Source organism: Pagrus pagrus (genome assembly GCF_965226575.1).
Source record: "Pagrus pagrus genome assembly, chromosome: 17".
Lineage (NCBI taxonomy): Eukaryota > Metazoa > Chordata > Actinopteri > Spariformes > Sparidae > Pagrus > Pagrus pagrus.
In genome coordinates this window covers 8,870,420-8,891,069 of record NC_140201.1, presented here as the reverse complement: position 1 = coordinate 8,891,069, position 20,650 = coordinate 8,870,420, and the positions used below count along the sequence as shown (strand labels likewise).

General features: G+C 41.9%; 1 protein-coding gene across 1 annotated transcript in view; it reads left to right on the top strand.

Annotated features, from left to right (window-relative positions):
* The first annotated feature begins 2,318 nt into the window (after window positions 1-2,318).
* med30 (mediator complex subunit 30) overlaps window positions 2,319-20,650 on the top strand; it is a 35,748-nt gene continuing 17,416 nt past the window's right edge. The window contains exons 1-4 of the mRNA XM_084378685.1: window positions 2,319-2,405; window positions 2,984-3,255; window positions 5,842-6,000; window positions 12,207-12,314. Coding sequence (XP_084234811.1) covers window positions 3,076-3,255; window positions 5,842-6,000; window positions 12,207-12,314 — 447 coding nt within the window. The 5' untranslated portion in view covers window positions 2,319-2,405; window positions 2,984-3,075. The remainder of the gene's footprint in view (window positions 2,406-2,983; window positions 3,256-5,841; window positions 6,001-12,206; window positions 12,315-20,650) is intronic.

Here is a 20,650-nt window from a genome sequence, read left to right as displayed (position 1 = left end):
TGTCCAGAGACTCATGTGAAGTTTGCCGTCAGCGGTTGAGTGGACTTTACATGCTGCTGCTCTCGGAGCAGACCATTGTACTCCCTCCTCTCTCTGTCTGAACTTAGCCCTGCAGGGACCAGATCAGTGCGTATTTAATTAAAGCATGAGTAATGCACTAGGTGGCTAGATAATCCGTTTTAGTCCTGATACCCCCTCAGCTAATAATTATTACACGGTTTGTGTTTCCTCACAAGGGGTCTTCAGTTTGTCTCTTCTGCAGGTTTTTGTCACCTTCTGCTGCCTCTCCACCTCCTTTTCTTCTCTCTCTCTATCTGTCTCTCTCTCACTGTCTCGCCCTCTCAAGTTATGCAAAAGGCCTCAGTTACATGCACGAGACACACACAGGTAATGAGATACTGCACTGCCCATTTGTTCAATACTTTATTTTAATCTTCTCGCTGCTATGCAGTAAGGTTTGTGACTATGGCAACCACATTAAGTTGGGATAACTGAAAGTAATAAACATTAAGATTTGCTATGCCATCGCATTTTCATGAATTAAAGGGTAACGCCACCAATTGTACACATTAAGGTGTGTATGCAGATCTTGTTGAGTACTTTTGCAGATGTGAAAAAGTAGTCTAGGGAGCGTTTTGTGGCTCCAGAGGAAGCTGCATGTAACCTGATAAATTACCTCCAGTGATGTCACTCTGGTGCTTACCCACAAGTTGCATTGTGGGTAATGTAGGCGGCAGGTTTTGGAGGCCTCTTTATGGACAGTTTAAAAACAAATGATCAAAATCGATAAAGCAGAACCAGAGATATCGCCATTTTCATTCCACAAATTCACCTTCCTTTTTAAAACTTGCTGCCTTCGTTACCCACAATGCAACTTGGCACCAGAGTGACATCACTGGAGGTAATTTATCAGATTACATTCAGCTTCCTCTGGAGCCACGAAAGGCTTTAAACTACGTTTTTCACATTTGCAGTAATGCTCCCGAGACCTGGAGTTACCCTTTAAGATCTTTTAAATTTAAAGGAATGTTTTGTCTCAATGAGATTTGATTACATTAACATGACACACACATACACACACACACACACACACACATCCCAACTTAACCCATGGGTCTGATTTGTGAATAAACTCTGTTATTTTTAAAATTCTGTCTTGCAATGTTAAATGTATAATTCAGCAACAGAGCAGTGGAGGCATATTCATCTCTCTACCTGCTTCCACCCTCTCACTATCGCTATCCCCTCGCCCCAATTAAACACACCGAGAAAGGCAGGCTGGATGATTACAGAGAAACTCATTTCCAAATAGCATGCCTCAGTTGGTCTGGCGGTATGGCAGATGGGGATTGTAAGAGTAACGCTCATTCATCCTGGCACACTAACCAGCACTCCGTCTGCAATTAAGAAGTTGTGGGCAGTCAAGTGAACTTGACACAGTGTTTTTTCACATCAGTGTTGCATGTTGCAGATATATGATGTTTTTTTTTAGAGGAAGAGAAGGAGCGAGAAAAAAAAAGTCTTCAGGTTATTATTACACAAAATGTGTTCCAGATAAAAGGAAATTGAAATCCAGCCTGTAACCCAAAATTTGAATGAATAATGTAAATTAAGTAATAGGCATCCTAATCTACTTTTTCAGCCCTACTCAAGCCTGAAGGCAAAGCCTTTCTCTTTTTCAATAAAGCTCTTATTTCCAGTCTCTGTAAGTCAGAGGAGTAATTCTGCGGCATGGCAGAGCACATACTGAAGAAGCGGCTTTGTATAACCCTCTGTCTATTTCTGACACCTCTTGTATTTCAAATTAATTTAAATTCTGATGGCTCACAAGAAATAATCCAAGCACAGCTGTACAGTGCACGTAATGGATGGATGGGTGCATTGACGGGTTTAATTTAACACAGAGTAGACAACACAGACATTTATGGGATGAATTTAAATTATGCTGACTAAAAAAAGTTGTAATGACCCATGAGAAGCAATCATGTGTCGTAAATTGGCCTGGGGGCTGATGAAGCCAGATGTGTGACTTGGCTGTTATATAAGAGTGGACCACCATGGGGCGCTGTTACCTTAAGGACCATGACTCAGTTAGCAGTGCGCCTTGCTTTACCGTAATATTACCATTCATTCCGACACATTTGGAGGAAGGGTGTCAAAATAAAACATAAATATGTATCATATTTAATGGGAAGGGGTTTAATTTCATGTAGTTGTCACTGTGTTACTACGGTAAAACTCACATTAAATCGCTAGAAAGTAACATTTTTCAAGTTGCGCCTCTACTTCATCATTTACAGTCGCGGTGTCAGACGAACTCTCGCGATAGTCGCGGCAGCTGAGATCCAAGGAGCAGAGCAGGAAACTTGACATGTCAACAAAACAGATAAATTATCACCACACAGGTAACATTACACCTCGTCTAACGTGCTATTACATGAATATGAACACTCACGGAGATGTTAGGAGTAATTAAACAGCACAAAAGGAATCAAATGAACCGAGAGGAAGCTGTGGTGTCGTGTGGTGTGACTGTCCACTTAGCTTCAGGTGACAACCACTCCACATGTTAGCAAATCAAACCGTTATCAGGCTGAATGTGTTTGGGTGTGGCAATAAAAGTCCAGGACAGACTCTAACGTACTTTTACTGATGTGAAGGGCACGTTTGACTACTTCTGAAGCCCTGGTGTACAACTTATATTAAAGGCTGTAACGTTAGCTCAGAGACTGTATCTGTTTTAGCTTGACAGCGTTTAGTTTTAGTTGATATGTGACAGCTGCATTTCCTGTGTGAGTACATCGTTTTGTACTTTACTAACAATAAGCTTAGCTATTACTGTGGCTGACTGATTATACCAGCTTAATACAGTGTCACTAACCTTGTACAATAATGTGATCACCTGAGAAGAAATGCATAGACTTCCACTAACTTGTCCTACTTTCCTCCTCATCTTGATTTTACTCTACATTTTCCTCTGAAGGCATGTAAGGCGTCTGCTGGTGTGGAAAACCCTCACAGGTAACCTCACCTGGACCCAGACCTCCTCCACTAGCATCTTCACCTGCTGTCTCCATGACAACCCCTCCACTAGTGTCACCTTTTGGTGGCCAGCCGCCGCCGCCTCAGCAGCAGCAGCAAGCCCAGGCAGCGAGGGATGTCAACACGGCCTCGCTGTGCCGCATCGGCCAGGAGACGGTTCAAGACATTGTCCTCAGGACTATGGAGATCTTCCAGCTCCTCAGGAACATGCAGGTCTGTCTTACTGTCTCTCTGCCCACATGCCTGTCAAATATGGGTACGCACACCCTTCAGTTTCCTGTTTTCCTCTCCTACTATGGTTCATATTTCTTGCACACAAACAAGACACTTGATACCATAAGAACGATGGTATGAGAGGCGTGAAAACACACCGTCGTTTAACAGATCTATACAAAAGATAAAACAACAGAACATAAAAAATGTAATAAACAAATATGAAAGAACGTACTGAAATAGATCTAATCGGTCTCATGATAACATGACAGACCACTATTATGCAAATAACAAAAGAGCTGTCACTCAGGAAGGCAACCCTTTAAAAACGTGGTTTGATGTAGGTTATAAAAACAGCGCAAGCAGAAAGAAGGTTGTTCCAAAGCCAAGGCATCAGTACATCCAGCTGAAAGCTTTTATCAACCTTAATTTTTAACTTCAGCTCAGGTTTAGCTGAAAAGTCAAAAATCAGAGGCAGTTCTGGGCTGCAAAGAGTTTAAAGATCATGTGATCTGGTGATTGTGTAAGGCCTTGTTTTGACTCTAAAGGAAATTTGTAACTTTAGTATTTTTGTGTTGCTCAGAATTAAGGTCACTGTCACGAATAAGACTTGAAAATCTAACACAAAAACACTTGCTGTTAGGAATAAGGGTTGCACAGCACATGTTGAAGTTTTATAGCAGAATAGTAATGTCTTTCATCCGCCTACCAACGAAAACAAGACGATTTAGTGATGAATAATGCATGTTTCTCGACAATAATGTTACATGACAAGTGTTGTCAAAGTGTTTAGGGTAAGAAATCCAACACTAGTTAAGCTACAAGTTTTGCTGTCTTGGGTTTCCAGTGATTTGTCTGTGTTGAAGGGGCGCCACGTTCTCTCTTTGATGTCAGAGTGTAGAAGGAGCTATTTCAGATAAAGAACAATGATCAGGGACAGATATTATGAGTCATACTGATACCTTAGATAGTGCATGTCTCTAATTTGTACATGGGATTAGTGCAACAAGCTGCATTACTTTAATAGCTAAACTAGTGCATTATGTAAGAATTGATCACCTGCCTAACCTAATTACCAGAGTAACGCTGCTCCTTACTGTAGCTCAGTTAGCTGTGCTGCTAGTGGTCCTTAGCTGACTCTGCCTGGTACGGTACTGTACTTTATTCTCAGTTTGACAACAGAGAATACAGAACAGTACTGACTCTGGGAATGACAAAGATCTATAGGGTCCAGATAGGGACAGGAGTGATGTGAAGCAGGAGAGCGGTAAGAGGGAGGTCGGGCGGTGAGGTCAGCCCTTGGGATGCCAGGAGCCAAATGCGGCAAGAAAACCACCTCAGTAGTGGTGGCAGTTGTAGAAATGAGGGCAGACTGGACGCAGCGATGACTCCCTATGGCCTCTTGAGATACAAAGTGATATTATGAGACAGGACGGCCTGAGGCTAGCTGTTCAGTTAGCATGCGAACTTCAGTCGAACTGTCTTTGACATGACATCAAAACTGTTATTTCCTCACATGCTGTTGATGATTTTTAAATATTCTTTTTTAATGTTTTAAACTACATTTTACATCTTGCAGCATTAAGTATTTGATTTAGGACGTCAGCAGGTGACACATTAGTTTGCCGTACAGTTCACATGCAGTTCAACCCTGACGGAGTCCTGAAGACGAGGTCGGCGTGAGTTTATCATGGATGTCTGCCTGCTCCTCCGAGACACTCCTCCTACACCTTGTTAAAATCACAGCCAGAGACGGGCCAAACAAGCACGCATCAGCCACAGAATGCACAAACAGCATTGTTGTGACTTGTTTTTTAGATCACAGGCTGTCTTTATACTCATAAAAATTCTCCATTTATCTTCTCTTCCCTCCCCTCCACTAGCTGTCTGTCTGTCTCCCCCCTATTTCTCTGTTTCTCTGTGTCTCTCCCTTCACTTTGCTTGCCCTGAAGGCATGTTTGTTTCATGTTATGTAGGATGTTTATAATCAGACAGCGCTGCCCCCAGAGGCTCGTCGATCTACTCCAAAAAACAAAAACAAAAAAAAAAACATGTCTTGTTACTCTTAACACCCATTGTAGTTAAACGCCTGTGATGCCGTCTCGGTGTGAGAGTGAAAACAGTCAGAGTGCAGCAGTTGAAGCAGTTCACCTTTGATGCCGCTGAGTTTGTGCTCGGTAGTTTAAACTGTAATTTTACTATATTTTCAAGTTGTTGCATGAAGACATGAATATGTGAAAGGGGGGGTGTATGTAACAATTTGTTGCATTTGACATATGTTAATCCCTTTTTTCTTGGCTATATGAGCCATATATAATAGAAATAGTTCAGTCTTCTTGCTGTTGGTCATATAGAGGCAAACTTGATGCTGTTTCATAACAAGTTAAAAGTTCCTTGTAAGTAGAAGGGAAACTATCACTTGTTATCAGTGTAAATAAATGTACATTAGTAGTTGGGGGACAGCGGAAGGTTTTAAGTGCTTTCAGCAGTCACTGGGGATCAATGGCTGTTGCTTTTTATCAGCACTAGCTAAACTGTGGGCTTCCTCTTTGCTTAACGCAATGTTTCCTCTGTGGTGCTTCTCAGCTGCCGAATGGAGTCACCTACCACCCAAACACCCACCAGGACCGGCTGGGAAAACTCCAGGAGCACCTGCGGATGCTCTCTGTGCTGTTCCGGAAGCTGCGCCTCGTCTACGACAAATGCAACGAAAACTGCGCCGGGATGGACCCCATACCTCCAGAGGTGAGACACGGTGGCACTGACGAGATTTGGTTTTCTCACACTAATATGACGGGAAGCGTATGTGTGAGTGCAGTTAATTGTGACTCAAATGTTGTCAGTTGTTTGAACACAGTCATTAATTTGTGAGCGGTGTTGCTGTAGCACACACCGGACATGTCATACGGACAGAAGTAATAGTCAGGGTACATTAACTGGATCGAGCTAATCCAGGAATAAATGTAATGAACTTGCTACAAGGAGATGTTTGAAAAAAGGACAGTGGCGTATCGTGATGATCTGAAACAAAACAGCTGGTTGCTGTCAGAGGCCTTTCATAGAGAGTGTTTTGATGTGCGTCAGACACTGCAGGTGTGTGCTGCCCTTTACACCATAATCAGACAGGTACAGTCAAATCTAATTAGTTAAACGGCACTGGCGCCGTATTTATACTCTATAAACCTCACCCAGGAAGAGTTTCCCAATCTCAAATTGTCTGCAGGGCCGTAAAACGTCATGAAATATCTTAAATTCAACCTTCAACAGAAACATAAGGACTTAAAGTTACCAAATAGTCTTAACATATCTTGAATTTGTGAGGTTTTAATTGAGACAACATTACATCTAAACAAAACTTTAAACCTGCCACTGAATCTACTTTATACTTGCAGTTACCTCCTGGTACCTAACTCACTCTAATAACCATATTCCTACATAAAATCTACCTCTGCACAGGACCACATACTGTATGTACTGCTTACCTTTATACTCACCTGCAATGCTTGAGTAAGAAAAAAGATGATTTGTCCAAAAATCTGTCTTACGTTTGATTAAAAATGATCTTGAAAAGGTCTTTGAAGCATTAGAAGCGTTACATTTAATCTGATACCTGCAGACACTCAGAGGATGCTCACATCACCTCCAAGCATTCATACAGATTAAGATCAATGAGCTTGAGTGACTGTCATATCGACCCTCAGCCAGACACCAGTAGAGCGTAGCATGTAGAAGTGAGTTACAGTATAAATATTGAGTCATGTGGCACTAAAGACGTTCATACAGGATCAGTACAACTCTTTACTGGAAAGATTATTACCTGTATTTATGCAGTAATTTATGCTTATAATTACAGCTTTTTAGACTATAGTCTAAATCTAAATATCTGGGCCGACTCCCCACATTTGATGTAACTGTATTCTCTTTATTTAATCTTTATTCGAACAGTGTAGGTCGGCTGAGCGTACATGCTCTTCTACAACAATGTCCTGGTGACAGTTTAGCGGAAAAACAGAAAATGGAAACAAAACGACAAGCGCAGACAGCATTAATTAATAAAAGATAAACCTGAGAGGCTCAGTGAAAACAACCACAAGCATACAGAGAACAGAGCGTGCTTTACATTAACATGATTTACCTCATTTTAAAATAAGAGGACATGTTCGCTGGTATTATTTATAGATGGTTACATTCTCAGTTGCTACTGAGACGCTATCCTTCCTCACCCAACCTTAAATCAAGATCCTGTACGGCTATCTCCGCAATTAGATCTTACATGATGCGGTCGTAGCCACCGTGATGTTGTAATGGATCTCCATTTTTAATGTGACGTTGATTGATTGAATCGTCCAGACGCAAACACACACGCCGTAAAAATGCCTGTCATGATTTTTTTCTCTCTCGTGCTTTTAGCCGCTGCCTCATATAGCTCAGCTCTCCACACAAATCGCCTGCTAAATTAGGAAGCTGTTAGTTTAAAGGAAGTGGGCCATTGTTACTGCCACACCACCTTGTTCATGCACACACACACACACAGCCGCACACACAAACACACATCTTTACCCCGGGGGGGACTCTTATCTCACTTACTCCCTCTAGGTCTGTCTTTTCTCCGCTCGCAGCAGATTCATTGGTCGCTTCAGGTGAGTCTCCAGAGTCTCTTTACCGCTGGTTACGGTCACCATCCACCTTCAGGAACAACAGCACTTCAGCTCAGACTCACTCCATCCCTGCCTGCCGGCACACACACACACACACACGTAAACACACGAGCATGTGCACAACTGTTTCCCTAACTCTAAATAGACATGCATGTGGTGCACTAAAGCATGTCACACACAAAGGCATTTTTTCAACACACACACACATACACACACACACAATGGGCATGCAGTGTTCGAGGCTCCACGCAGGGCTACAGCTAGGCTATCCACCACTGTTTGATTGGATTTATGACTGCGGCAGTCCCTTCCCAATTTCTACAGATTGGCTCGGAGCTAATCTCTCTCACCAGACCCCTACTGAGGATAAAGGAGGATGTGGGAGGAGACCAGTTCTTAAATTGGAACAAATACGTGATGGCTGCCACCGTGTACATTTTCCGCATTGAATAATACAGTCGCTGTAAAGCATTTCGAATGATCCATCCGCTGGTCGTTCAAAATTACCCTCGTCTGCAGTTCCGCCCTTAAATCAAAGTCTACGCGGGGCTTGCGTTGACATTTTCCTTCGCGCGTAATGGTGTAAACTCTCATTGAGTCATAACGCCAGCTAGCTATTTTTCTCCCTCTTATTTCCACCTTATTTAAATGTTTATTCGTTCTCCCCTCCAGGCTGAGACCCAGTCCAATGCTGACCAGCCAATAGCTCAGCTCACCGTGTTTGTCTGGGGCTGAGGGTTGTTGATTTTGGCCCCTGCACGCACGCCATTTATCATCTCGGAGAATTCAGGTGCCGGCCTGACAGCCGCTCACTATTGGATGCCCAAAACAGGAAGTGGAATCAATGACTCGGGCAGTGTGACCTCATCGCAGCCTAATTAGCAACAGACCCATTTAATGAACAGCTGGACCAAACGCACACGTCAGCGCTTTGCTCTTTTCCCATCCAGCTGTCATTTGTTGCAGCTTTTTCCTCAAACTCTCTCCTTCTTTCTTTTCTCTCCCTCCTCTCCCCGTTTTTCCACCTTTTTTTTCTTCGTCTCTCTATTTGTTCACGCTGGCTTTGTTTCGCTCGCTCTCTCTCCAGATTCCTCTTCTGCTTTTCCTCTACTCCTGTTGTGCAAGTCTTCCTCCCCCTCTTGTCATTTCCTGCACTGAACAGCTATTTCATTTCCCTCTCGCCTTACACGTTCACCCTGCTATTTTCTTATTATATTGTTATTTTTTTCGGTTTGTCTTTTCGAACCTTTTCCCTTTTGTCTCAGCGAGGTAACCTGGAGAACTTCATTAGCCCATTCTTCTCTGTCAGGCAGGAAACCACATCCATCTTTTTGTGGAAGAGGCAGGGGTTATGACTCACACTGCATGACTACACGTGCACACACACACACACACACTCTCACACACACACACACACACACACACACACACACACACACACACACACACACACACACATAATGCACTCTCCATCCATCTTTCCCACCCTACTCAGCACATTTCATTTTCCCCCCAGAAGCTGCCAAAATCTGCCCACTACCTTTAAAATTCGATATGTCATTGGCTTCGGCCTGAAATTATCTGATGAAAAAACTTTCCTCTTTTCCTACCCAAAGTTTTCTCGAGCCAGAGACAAGCTCATAGTTTGTCTGATATAATATCCTGCACATGTCCTTGCCGCCTATCCACTCCAACAGTCGGAGTTTACAGTTTGGCGTGGAGCTCGGCCTGGAAACTGACAGGAGCAGAGAAAAGTTATCCAGATTTTTTCATCTTTCTGTCACTCTTTTCCCCCCTCTCTTTGTCTCTCTTCTTTTTTCTGAATTAGTTCTCGCTTTTCTTTCTGGCCTCTTCAACCCTCGCTTTTTTTCTCTTTGACTATCTGACATTTTGCCCATCGTCTCCCCGTCTTCTCTTCTCTCTTCCTGTGTTGGTCTCCATTTCTTCCCGTCTGCCTTCTTTCATGTCTGTCTTAACGATGGGCGGCTCCAGCTGTTCTCCAACACCAGTCGGTCATTGTTTCCAGACGAAGCAGCTTACTCCAATCATTGTCTAGCATCCGCACGGCCTCCACTCCAGCTGCACAACCTCAGGTCAAACAGTGCAGTCAGGCAGAATTAACGTCCAGAACTTTGCATGATTTAGATTAGCGTAGTGCCAAGTCATGATTGGACCAAGGTGTGTTTTCCCACCGTATGGCAGTTTTTGTTGGCTCCGCGTTGGTCTGAGAGTCTCCTACCTAATCTGTGTTTGTGATCTTGTCTGGTATGACAGTTTTTGTTTTGGAAAGGAAACCTTTTTCTTGAAACAGGAACTCCTCGCTTCCAATGTAATAAACTACTGGAGATTATCTTTATAGCTTTATTTGAAACTCATTAGAGGTGTGTTATGTGTTTGCAGTTGTGCACCTCAGGATTTTTGAGAGTGTGAAACTCAGTGTGACTGATGCTGTGTATATTTCTTTGTTCTATACTGTGTGTGCATCACTGTCACTGTTCTTGTTTCTCATTCTCAGTATAAGACCCTTTATCACGGTTCGTACAAGTCTTGAAGTTTGGAAAATGCTTAGTATTAACTGTTACAAGGTTAGGAATCTGCTTGAATTTGAATATAATCCTTGAAAACTGCTTGATTTTCAGCATAATCATCTGTTTCATTCATATCAGGGCTGCCCAAAGTGAGCCTGCAGGCCAAAGTTGGCCCGCCACCTGATTCAAATTAACCTGCTAGATGTTTCTAGAAAAAAATGTAATTTAAAAAAGTATCCAGTATATTATAAATCAATATTTATGCCCTTTGGTGAGGTTTAAATGCTCTTTAACCTTCCCGACCTGAAACTATTTGCCTTGTTTTCTGTCAGCGTGGTCATTTTTATAAAATAAGGTGTGCATAACATCAACTCTGAAATGCACAATTAAGTTATATAGTTCATTTTTTTTCAGGACAACCTGGGCTATCAGAATATGTATGCTGCAGTGATGTTACGTTAATGTGTAAATAATTATATGACCATAAAGACAAATAGAAGTGGAACAAAATCATGTGTTTCATCTATACCAGGTCAGACCAAAGTTGGGCCTAGTTTGAGTTGGTCCCCTAGATGTTTCTAGAAAAAAAAAACTTAAAGAAATAAAATATAAATCAATGTTTATGCTGTTTTGTGAGGTAAAATGTTCTTTAGATATGCAGAAAGTAGGTCAATCAAGGGAAGTTTGGTTTAGCACCATTTTGCATCTCACTATACAGTGTAATACAACTAATCGGTGCCCATGGCCCACCATTAAGTTTCAGTTTTTCCCCAAAAGGAAAACGTTTGAGCCCCCCCTCATCTACACAATCAGTCATGCAAACCAAAATTATCTGAATATTTGAAACGCTCTCATCATTATATTTCTTTCTCGTCTCATCGTAATGAGCAAGGATTAAGCAAGCGAGCATTATTACAGCTGATAAATTAAGCAAAGTAACAAAATACATCGCCAATTAATTGTGATTTTTCAAGCTTTGAGACTCTGGAAGTGTTTTTGTCTTAAGCAGCTTCACAAACCCTGCATTATCACCTTTCTGTGCGTTGTACCAGGAACAGTGTGTTCTTTAAACACAGTACTCGATGTGTGACTTCAGTCGTCATCCTGCTCTCCTCCTCCCCGAGGTAACCACCAGGGGGCAGTGTGATGCAGAGCAGCAGGCAGTGACCCCGTCGGCTCTCAGGAGCGCCGCCTCGCCTGAAGGCTCTTGCACATCAGCCTCACTGTAGTGTCAAGCAGACAAGGTCAAGCACACGGAGCGTTGAAAAATGAATTAATCTCCCACTCGCTTTCTGTCTCCCTCTCTCTATATGTTGAAGAGAGACGGGTGAGACTCTGTCTGTGTTCGAGTGCTTGCACAGAAACCCCATTTTCACCGGTTCATGGGAACAAGATTATCAGACAGCAGAGGGGTATCTTGGGTATAGATGTGCTATCAATATGCTCATAGTTCTGACCTATAACTGCGCTCAGGTGGTATATAGGAGAAATATGAATATGCAGCATGGTGCTTTAAATGTATTTGGAGCATAGACAGACTAAGAGAACAGAGGAAAAAGAGAAAGATGCTCCAGGGAGTGAATTTTGCTCTAAAAAACTAAAAGTTTGAACTATGACACTTTTACAGTGGAGATTGACTGTAAGTGATAAACCTAATGCAGTCAAAATCAGTTAAATATGCCAGCATTGTGGAGTAGATTGTCTTACAGTTGTCTTGCTTACAGTAAACTATATATCCAGATTTTGTATTTTCTGTCCCTTCTAGCAACTGATACCCTTTGTGGAGGATGACAGCTCAAAACACGAGGATCGCTCGGCTGCCCAGAGCCGCCCCGCCACCGAGGAGAGGAGAGAAATCCTGGAGGTCAACAAGGTATTGTGTTCTGTATCTCAATAACGCTGTTGGGGTTACAGGTTTGATTCCCAGCAGGCTGCAATGAAATGAGATGGAAAAATGAAATTTTATCGTAGCTTCGCAAGATGTTATTTCAGAGCAGAAAAAGTTCCAGATCCGTGTGCCTCCAGACGTTTCCATTCACGTCTACTTGAGCTGGAGGGAAACAATATCGTATTTAAAGATAGATTATAATAATTAGGCTTGAAATTCTCCACAGATTTACTCACCATCATTAACCTGAAGCTTTAATAGCCCAGTCTCCATTATTTGGATAGCGACGATCCAGGTTGTAAAGCTCCGGTTTGTGCAAAACAAAATGAAGAGGCTACACTTGATGAACTTTATTGTCTCCTGATAGAGTTTGTGTGATTTAAGGGGGTGAAGTGCTGCTGGGAAATGCTATTAACAAGTATTGCTTTTCAGAATTTGGAGACTACATTCATGTTGTTTTAATTCAAAGCTCTATGCTTCTTGTAATACCCCTGTGCATGTAAAATGCACATCGGCGCTGATGTGAGCAGAGGTAACTCGTCAACAGTTAGTATTTGTAATCCAAGGACATCTGGGGGTCGCTGAGGTAGTCAGAAAGCTCCAGAGTGGCACCAGGTGTGGATGAGATGTTGGGCTATCTTTCTCAAAGCGCCTCTCCAATATCATGTGGAGATTGGGCACAGTAACTGTTGAATGGGTGACAAGGGTGGAGGCTCCAAGTTTTCAAGGGGACTGGAGGACGCTGCTGATGCTCTGTTGATGGTTGGACCTCCATGTTTTAAAGCGGAGGTGCATCGACCTTGCCTGAAATAAAGAGCGACTTTGCTACCACCAGAAGCAGTCTCAACTTAACACTTACTGCAAATGAGAGACCATCAGCGAGAAAATTAGTGTTGCTTCAAATGTCTATCTTAATGTACACACATTAGGTCTCCCTTATTCCATTTTTACAACTGCAGGTGAGCCGAGTGCAGAGGAAACTTGTTTTTGATTATGTAGCCTATTAATACCAGAGAAACTATTCAAACCAATGGTGGTGCAGCCTCACAAGCTTGTACAAAACAACTGCACAAGTAGGCCTTCATTAAACAGGAGAGGTTGCATCACAATCAGTGAATTTACAGGAGGGATATAATACAAGAGGACTTGAGATTGTCCAGGAAGACTAGCTTTCGTAGTGGATGGCGTCGTTCTCTCAGACGCTAAAACATGCTAAAATTGGTTATTTTATCATTGGTATTTGGGTTTTTCTCTCAGATTGGCGATTAAGTACACAAATTTAAAAATGTGCTGCTTTGGCTCTGATGCAGCATCCTCTCACACAATGTCTCGTCCACAGCGATATCTGATTGGTAGCATGATGCAATTGATAGCCTGTAAACACACTGAATAATCTGAATCTGTAACTGGTAACTAAATGTATCAAGTAAATGTAGTGGAGAGGAAGTATAAAGTAGCAGAAAAAGGAAATACTGAAATACAGGAAGTACCTGGAAATTGTACCTGAGTCAATTTTTCTTATCAGTACATCATACAGTTAAAGACAGTGTATTTAACGAATGAGGGGACTTTCGTTTACGGTGTCTTTAGCAGGTAGTGAGGCCGGAGCTTCAGGTCACTCTGTATGACCACAAGTTTGTCTGTAATCTTGAAAATAAGTCAAACTTTCTCACAGACACAATCTCGACACGGAGCCGAGGAGTGTTTGACATCCTCTGGCATCTCTTCTTTTTGCTGATGATGTAGTTCAGCAGCCTTCATTTGATCACGATCTCCAGCACACAGTTTTGCAGGAGAGTGAGAAGTTATTGGAACGAGACTCGCCACAGTCGAGGCGTTGGCACTTTATATGAAACTGTGGACTGTCCCTGTCAGGTTGTGCCTGAGTTGCTGCCCAGAGTGAGTGAATTAAATTATCTTGGTATCTTTTTACGAGTGAGGGTAAGATGAAGGTGAAACTCTCATTTTACCAGTTCATCTAAATCCCAGCCTTCTCATATGGTCATGAGGTTAACGCCACTGACCAGAGATCATAAAATGGCAAGAATGACCGGCTTAGTGTTGCCAGTATGCATAAAAATATTCAAATACTAGTGCGAGTGAGCCAAAAAGACACCTTTAGAGTAAATATACTGCAGATATCAATTAGAATGAACTGACGGTTGGCTACAAAGAGCCGATATTTCCTTCTTTTCTCCTAAAAGAAGAAAAGAAGAGATGACTTTTTTATTTATTTCTTCTCAGTGAGGTGCTCAGTTTTGGAGTGGTTTCAAGTGTCGAACATCAAATACACCTAAGAGCTTTTTCAGATTTATTCCCTGTCAGATATGTTTTGGCCCAATCTTTGATAGAGAAGCTGTGTTATGACACTGAAGTGCAGCGCAGAGAGCTTTTCTTCAGACTGACATGTCATGTTGTCAGTCAGAATCTGAAAGTTTGTTGCGGTAAGATTTAACCCTGAGTCATGGCTTAGGTCTGAGGACAGACGGTGTCACAGGCAGTGCAGGTTGTGAAGCCCCCTGCGGAAAGTTTGTGATATTGGGTTGTATGAATAAAGTTGACTTGAATCACAGACAAACAAGGTACATTTCAGTATGACTATTCTGTAAAAGATGGTATCAATGATTTTAATTAAACATAATCCAACAAACAAAACAAGCAAACAGCCAAAACAAAAATAAAATCCTTCTAGCTGATGGAGCTGTGAAAGAAACTAAGCCTCACACTGCAAGAAGTTAAGTATTTTTGTGTCATATTTTAAAATGGCCAGAATATTATATCCTGTTTTGTAGATACTTTACCTCTGAGTCCTTCACAATAAAAGCCCCCCCATGTTTAGAATGCTTTTAATGTGTAGCAACAATAGTAGGAACATGAGACAAGACTTTGTGTACTTTCATGAAAATCTTGTGTATCATAACTAAAACTGTGTTTATGAAACAACAAATGTGGGATGAGACTTGAAAACCCCTTTCCACTGAAGTAAGTTGCGGTACAGTGTTGAAATGACAAAGACCATAAAGACGATATGTTGATTTACGTGTCAAAAAAATTAAATGTCTCCATGTTTTCTGTCACCGTGCCGCATTGCGTTGCTGAACTGACCTCTGGGACAGGACACAGCCTGTCTGACAAACCCTGCCCCGTGATGTTCTGGCATTTGCCGTCATAGATTATTTTTGAGTCCAGGATTAGGTTTAATCTCTCTTTGGGAAACAGGCACATCGCGATGACATTAAAGCGCTGTGTGCAAATACCAGCCTGGGGTCGATGAAACCTCGATCCTGCAGAGATGCAGGTAAATAGTTAGCGGTCACACACACACACATGCAGTGCCTCCCAGCACTTCCCATATCTCACCCCAGTACAGTAGCTTAGGACAGTGGAGCATGGCAAAGGTTCAGGTAGAACACATCATGCATTATTTAGGAGGCCTTTTTAGTTTGCCTTGTCTGTCACGGATTTGTTTTGTTTGTTTACAGTATGTGTGTATCCTGAGTGAGTGAGAGCTTTTGTTCCTTCTTCAGAGAGACAAGATTGTGTTTGCATTTGCTTTCACACATGCTTTCAGTGTGCGCCGCGTGCTGGCTGAAGCCCCTCTCTGTTTCTTCTCTTTGTATGTGCATTGTGCTGGCTCTGTACAGATTGTGCATGCCAAGCCGTCTGAGTGTGCTGCAATGATAATGGTCCAAGGTCAGGAGTGTCAGCAGTAGAGATGAGAATTGGTTATTTTTAAGAGCTCAGCACAGCTCCCCTGGCTGCTTTTAAATGTTAACACTACAGTGAAACATTGCACAGAACCCTGCGCTCAGCTGCACTCAGCCCCGTTCAAAACAAACAGCATCTCCTTTTCACACAAAGCCTCCATACCCACAAAGAGTATGGTGAAAGCCTGCTGAGATTGCAGTAGATAAATAACCAAGTGCTTGGTCCGAGGCTTTGAATGCAACGCCGGAGTGAAATGCAGAAATTTGTTTTAGCTTTCCTGCAGGAAAAAAAACAAAAACCTTTCCCCAGCTTCAGCGACAGAACGTGAAATACTGGACTTGAAAGTGAGAGTGATTTTGTCCCATTAGAGACCTGTGTATGGATGTGATAAATAACCTTGTTTATGATATGACCTTCCCCCTATGCAAAGCATTAGCATGCAAATTGAGTTGCGTCAAAAGATCCAAGTATAAAGAGATTGAGAAGACGGGCTGCCGTAAAATGCTCAGGGCAAATTTTCCACACATTCTGCAGTCCTTAACACATAGCAACCTATCCTAGCACCTTTATATGCAATATATATATATAAAATAGCTCATTATACTGTGCAGTGTGTGCAGTAGACAGACATATTTCACTTAGTCTGAAGGGAATTATACCCTAGACTTACTGCAGGAAATATACAGGATGTATTGATATTGATTTTTAGCCACATCTCAGGTGTCTCGAATAAACTCGTCTGTTTTTCTTGATCTCTATTATTTGTCTTGATTTAATAAGGCGCCTTATTAAGGGAGAATTTCTGTTCGCTGTTCCCTTAAAGGTGCACTGTGGAGTTTAGTTGTAAACAAACAAAAGTTGTGTTTACACTCGGTAAACACCAAAACATATTTTGTGTATCCTGGAGGCCACTCGTTTCCTTTCTCCCAACACATTTGCAAAGCTGATTTCTCTGAAAAGTTTGAAACCTGCATTATTTATAAGCATGTTTAGTAGCTCGCAGTCTCCTTCTTTCCTGTCTTTGATGGAGCAGTGCTGAATTTCTTGCCGCATTACTGGCACACCTGGAAAAGCGGAATAATGTGAAACTATTGGAAAGTATGTGTTTCATGTCGTCTGTATACACGAGAATCGCAGTGCTTCTAGTGGTCAGAAAATACACCTACAAACTAAAACTTTTAGATTCAGAACCTGAAAATGACAAACAAAATCTACATAAAAAATGAATGGTGCAAAAAAAAAAGCCAGTTGTGCCAGAATAATAAATATTCATCTTCAGCAGTGTGTACTGATGCAACGTTACTGCAGCAGGAATGTTTCTCTTAATGCTGGAGCATTATGTTTTTCGGTTGTCCGTCCGTCCATCCATCCCATTTTTGTGAATGTCATATCAAGGATGAATGAACTAGACTTTCGTGGTCAAAATTTACGTGACCTCGCAAATGTTTTTAGTCAATACTCGCATAATTTATATGCTAATCTCCGACAAAAATCTTACACATCATACTGTTTGGCAGAAAATCACCTTTTCTGGCCATTATTCAACACTATGATTATACGATCATATGTCACATTTGGGCGGATTCTGAATTGCTGACACTAATCTTTGGTGCCCATGTTGAAACCACTGCGATATAGATCTTTTGTGTTGGCAGCTCGAACATATGTGTGATGAATCCACATTTTAGGATTTGTAGCTCCCGTATTAATTCATATTTGAAGCGTTATAGTCCAGAACAAGCTCATTGATTTTGCTGATATGAAGCCCTCTCTAAGTCCTCTGTACTCATGAATCTGGACAGACCTGGATGGAAACCGCAGCTCGTCTTGGCAGAGGCGTACAAACACTCGGCAGTAAGTCTAGTTTGCAAAGTAAACTCAACTTAACTCGTCAACAGTGTATTTTCTTATGGAGGACATTTTCTATCACCCTCAGCATTTATTTTGTTCCGATTGCCCAATCCTACCCAGAGGCTAAAAACTTGAACTTATTAGCAACACAGCTTTTCAATCTGTCTCCCGGATATCCAGTGAATGCCTCATGTGTTTGCAGCATATTTAGCTCTGATTTTGCCCAGGCTGCCCAGCTGCACATTAAGGCAGCAGTAAGGACAGCAAGCTTTGGGGAGTTAAAGCGGTTAGTCTGATCAGCAGAGTAGAGATGCAGCGGGAACAGAGGAAGCAGATGTTTGTGGCCTGGCTACATCTGCTGCAGTCACTCCAGCCAGATAGGGCAGTTCTGGATGAGAAAAGGCCGGATTGGGAGGAGGGAGGGTGATGTGGCAGGAGAGAGGATGAGAGATAAAAAAAAAAAAAACAACAGGGTGGAAAGGGTAGGAAGATAGCTAAATGGCAGAGAGATGTTACCATGAAAAGGTTGGTTTGTGATGGAGGGGGGGGAAAAAAAAAAAGAAGGCATGTGTTGAGTAAAAGGAGAGAGGGAAATGGACTGTTCAGGTGGTGTTTGAAGATGGATGGATGACCAGACAGATAGCTGTGTTGTCGGAGAGAGTAGATGTGTGAAGTGGAGGGTGAAGGACGAAGGGACACGGGGAGAAACAAACAGGTAGCAAAATGCAAGTTGAAAAAAAACAACCATTTTGTGCGGTGTTTTTAGAAAAGAATAAAACTCTGTAGCGGTAGCAGAGAGGCAGAGGGGGCCTCTTGATGTACAGACAGGTAAAAGATTGATGAAAGAATGGATTGATAGATGTGTAGACAGCTGTGGACTGTCAGAGTTAAGCCGCTCCCATTCAGATAGGGGTCTTCAAAAGGAATAACAGAAAGACTGATGAAATTCAGCTGCAGCAGGGAAAATAGGATGCCTTCTGTAACAGGACGCTGAGAGAAGATTGATGCATAAGTGAAAAGATAAGTCCAAGCATGCTTCAAACACTCCAACTGATATGTCACACTGGTTTAGGATTGCCGGCCTCATATTCCCCCTTAGAAAAGCCAAAGAAGATTTTTCTTTTTTTTGTTGTTGAAAAAGATGAGTTCTATCAAAATTTAAATTCGACTGACTGCTGTAAATAATGAACAGTGATGTAATGCATCTTCATGGGAAGCAGCGATAAGCGGGCTGATAGGACGGCAGGGTAATAGGATTCCAAATCCATGGATGGGGATTTCGGTACACTCTGTTCTGAGTGAAATAACCTTGGAGCAGACACCACCCTTGTTACTATTTGACAGAAGAGAGAGATCTGAAGAGAGCCATTGAAGTGTGTGTTCTGTGCTCACAAGAGGGAATAATGTAAAGCAGAAGTGTTGGCTCAGCCTTAAATGTCCAGGCTGCCCAATCCCTACTTAATCCTTCCCACAGCCCTGTCCCAAGCCCTGCTTCTGCTATAGACTGCAGAGAAATATTGACACAGCATCTGTGACGTCACCCGGGGACATTGTGCAGCCTGATATTTGGTTTACTGCTTCCTCTTATAGCTATAGAGTCAAAGTTAGCATGTAAGGGTGGAGTGAAGTTGGGAATTGGTGCAGAAAGGTGTGTGATACCCTGAAAGACGGCAGGTAAAGCGAACATGCAGCTTTTTAAGCGCTAAGCCAGAGTCACATCTGAGCTCAGAGATCAGTCGATTTATCTTCACTCCTGTTTATCAACCTGACTGGAGCAGTGATCCACGGAGCTGACCTCCATTGCCTGGTGTTCATGCAATGTACCGTTGCAGAGAGGAGAGAGGAAAAGAAGAGAAAGAACCAGAGTCCCTGATGAGGGCTGAAATAGGAGTTGACCTGAATTTAATCATCTTGATGTGTGCTGTTGCCTGCTAAAAGTCATTTTGCTGTTCGGGGCTAATAAACACGAGTAACGCGAATAAACGCAAATGATCCTGCAGTCAAAATTGCTCCGCTGGTGGTGAATACACCATTCAGGCATAAATGTTTACAAACAATGTCAGTGTCAAGTTTTACTCAGGTTAAGTTTAGTCTTGTTTCAAAATGTAAAGCAATGGTCTAGTTGTTTTTAGACATCTTAGTGCAGAATTCTTGCATATTATATCTTTAATATCTCCTGAATGAAACAATAACCTGTCACTAAGACACTCATTAACTTGTTAAATTAGCAAAAAGCATTGATCACCTGTTGAGAAACACAGTATTGATTGTTGAAGAGTAATTTGGGATCTTCCTATTACCATTAGCGGCGATTTTTACAATAGATTTATATGCAGATTGTTTCCTTGGTTAATCGTTTGGTCCATAAACAATGAAAAATGTTCATCAAAATCTCCCAGAGCTCAAGCTGATTCATTAAAAATGCTTGTTTTGTCCAACCAGCCATCAAATACTCTAAGATATTCAGTGTACTATCACAGAAGCCTAAAAAAACCAAGAAAATATTCAAATTTAAAAAGCTGGAAAGACTGATTTTTAATTTTCTTTTCTTCATTTTGGCTTAAAAATTACTTGAACAACTAATCAGTTATCAAAACGGTTGCAGAGTCATTTTAATTCATCGACTTAATGATAATGCAGCACGAATATTTAATTGAATATCCAGAACAGTTTCAAACATTTGCATAGACAGCTGATGGCACCAATTCTCCAGCCACGTGTTATAAAGCTGTTGCTTAAAAGCAAGAAGAGACCACATCAAG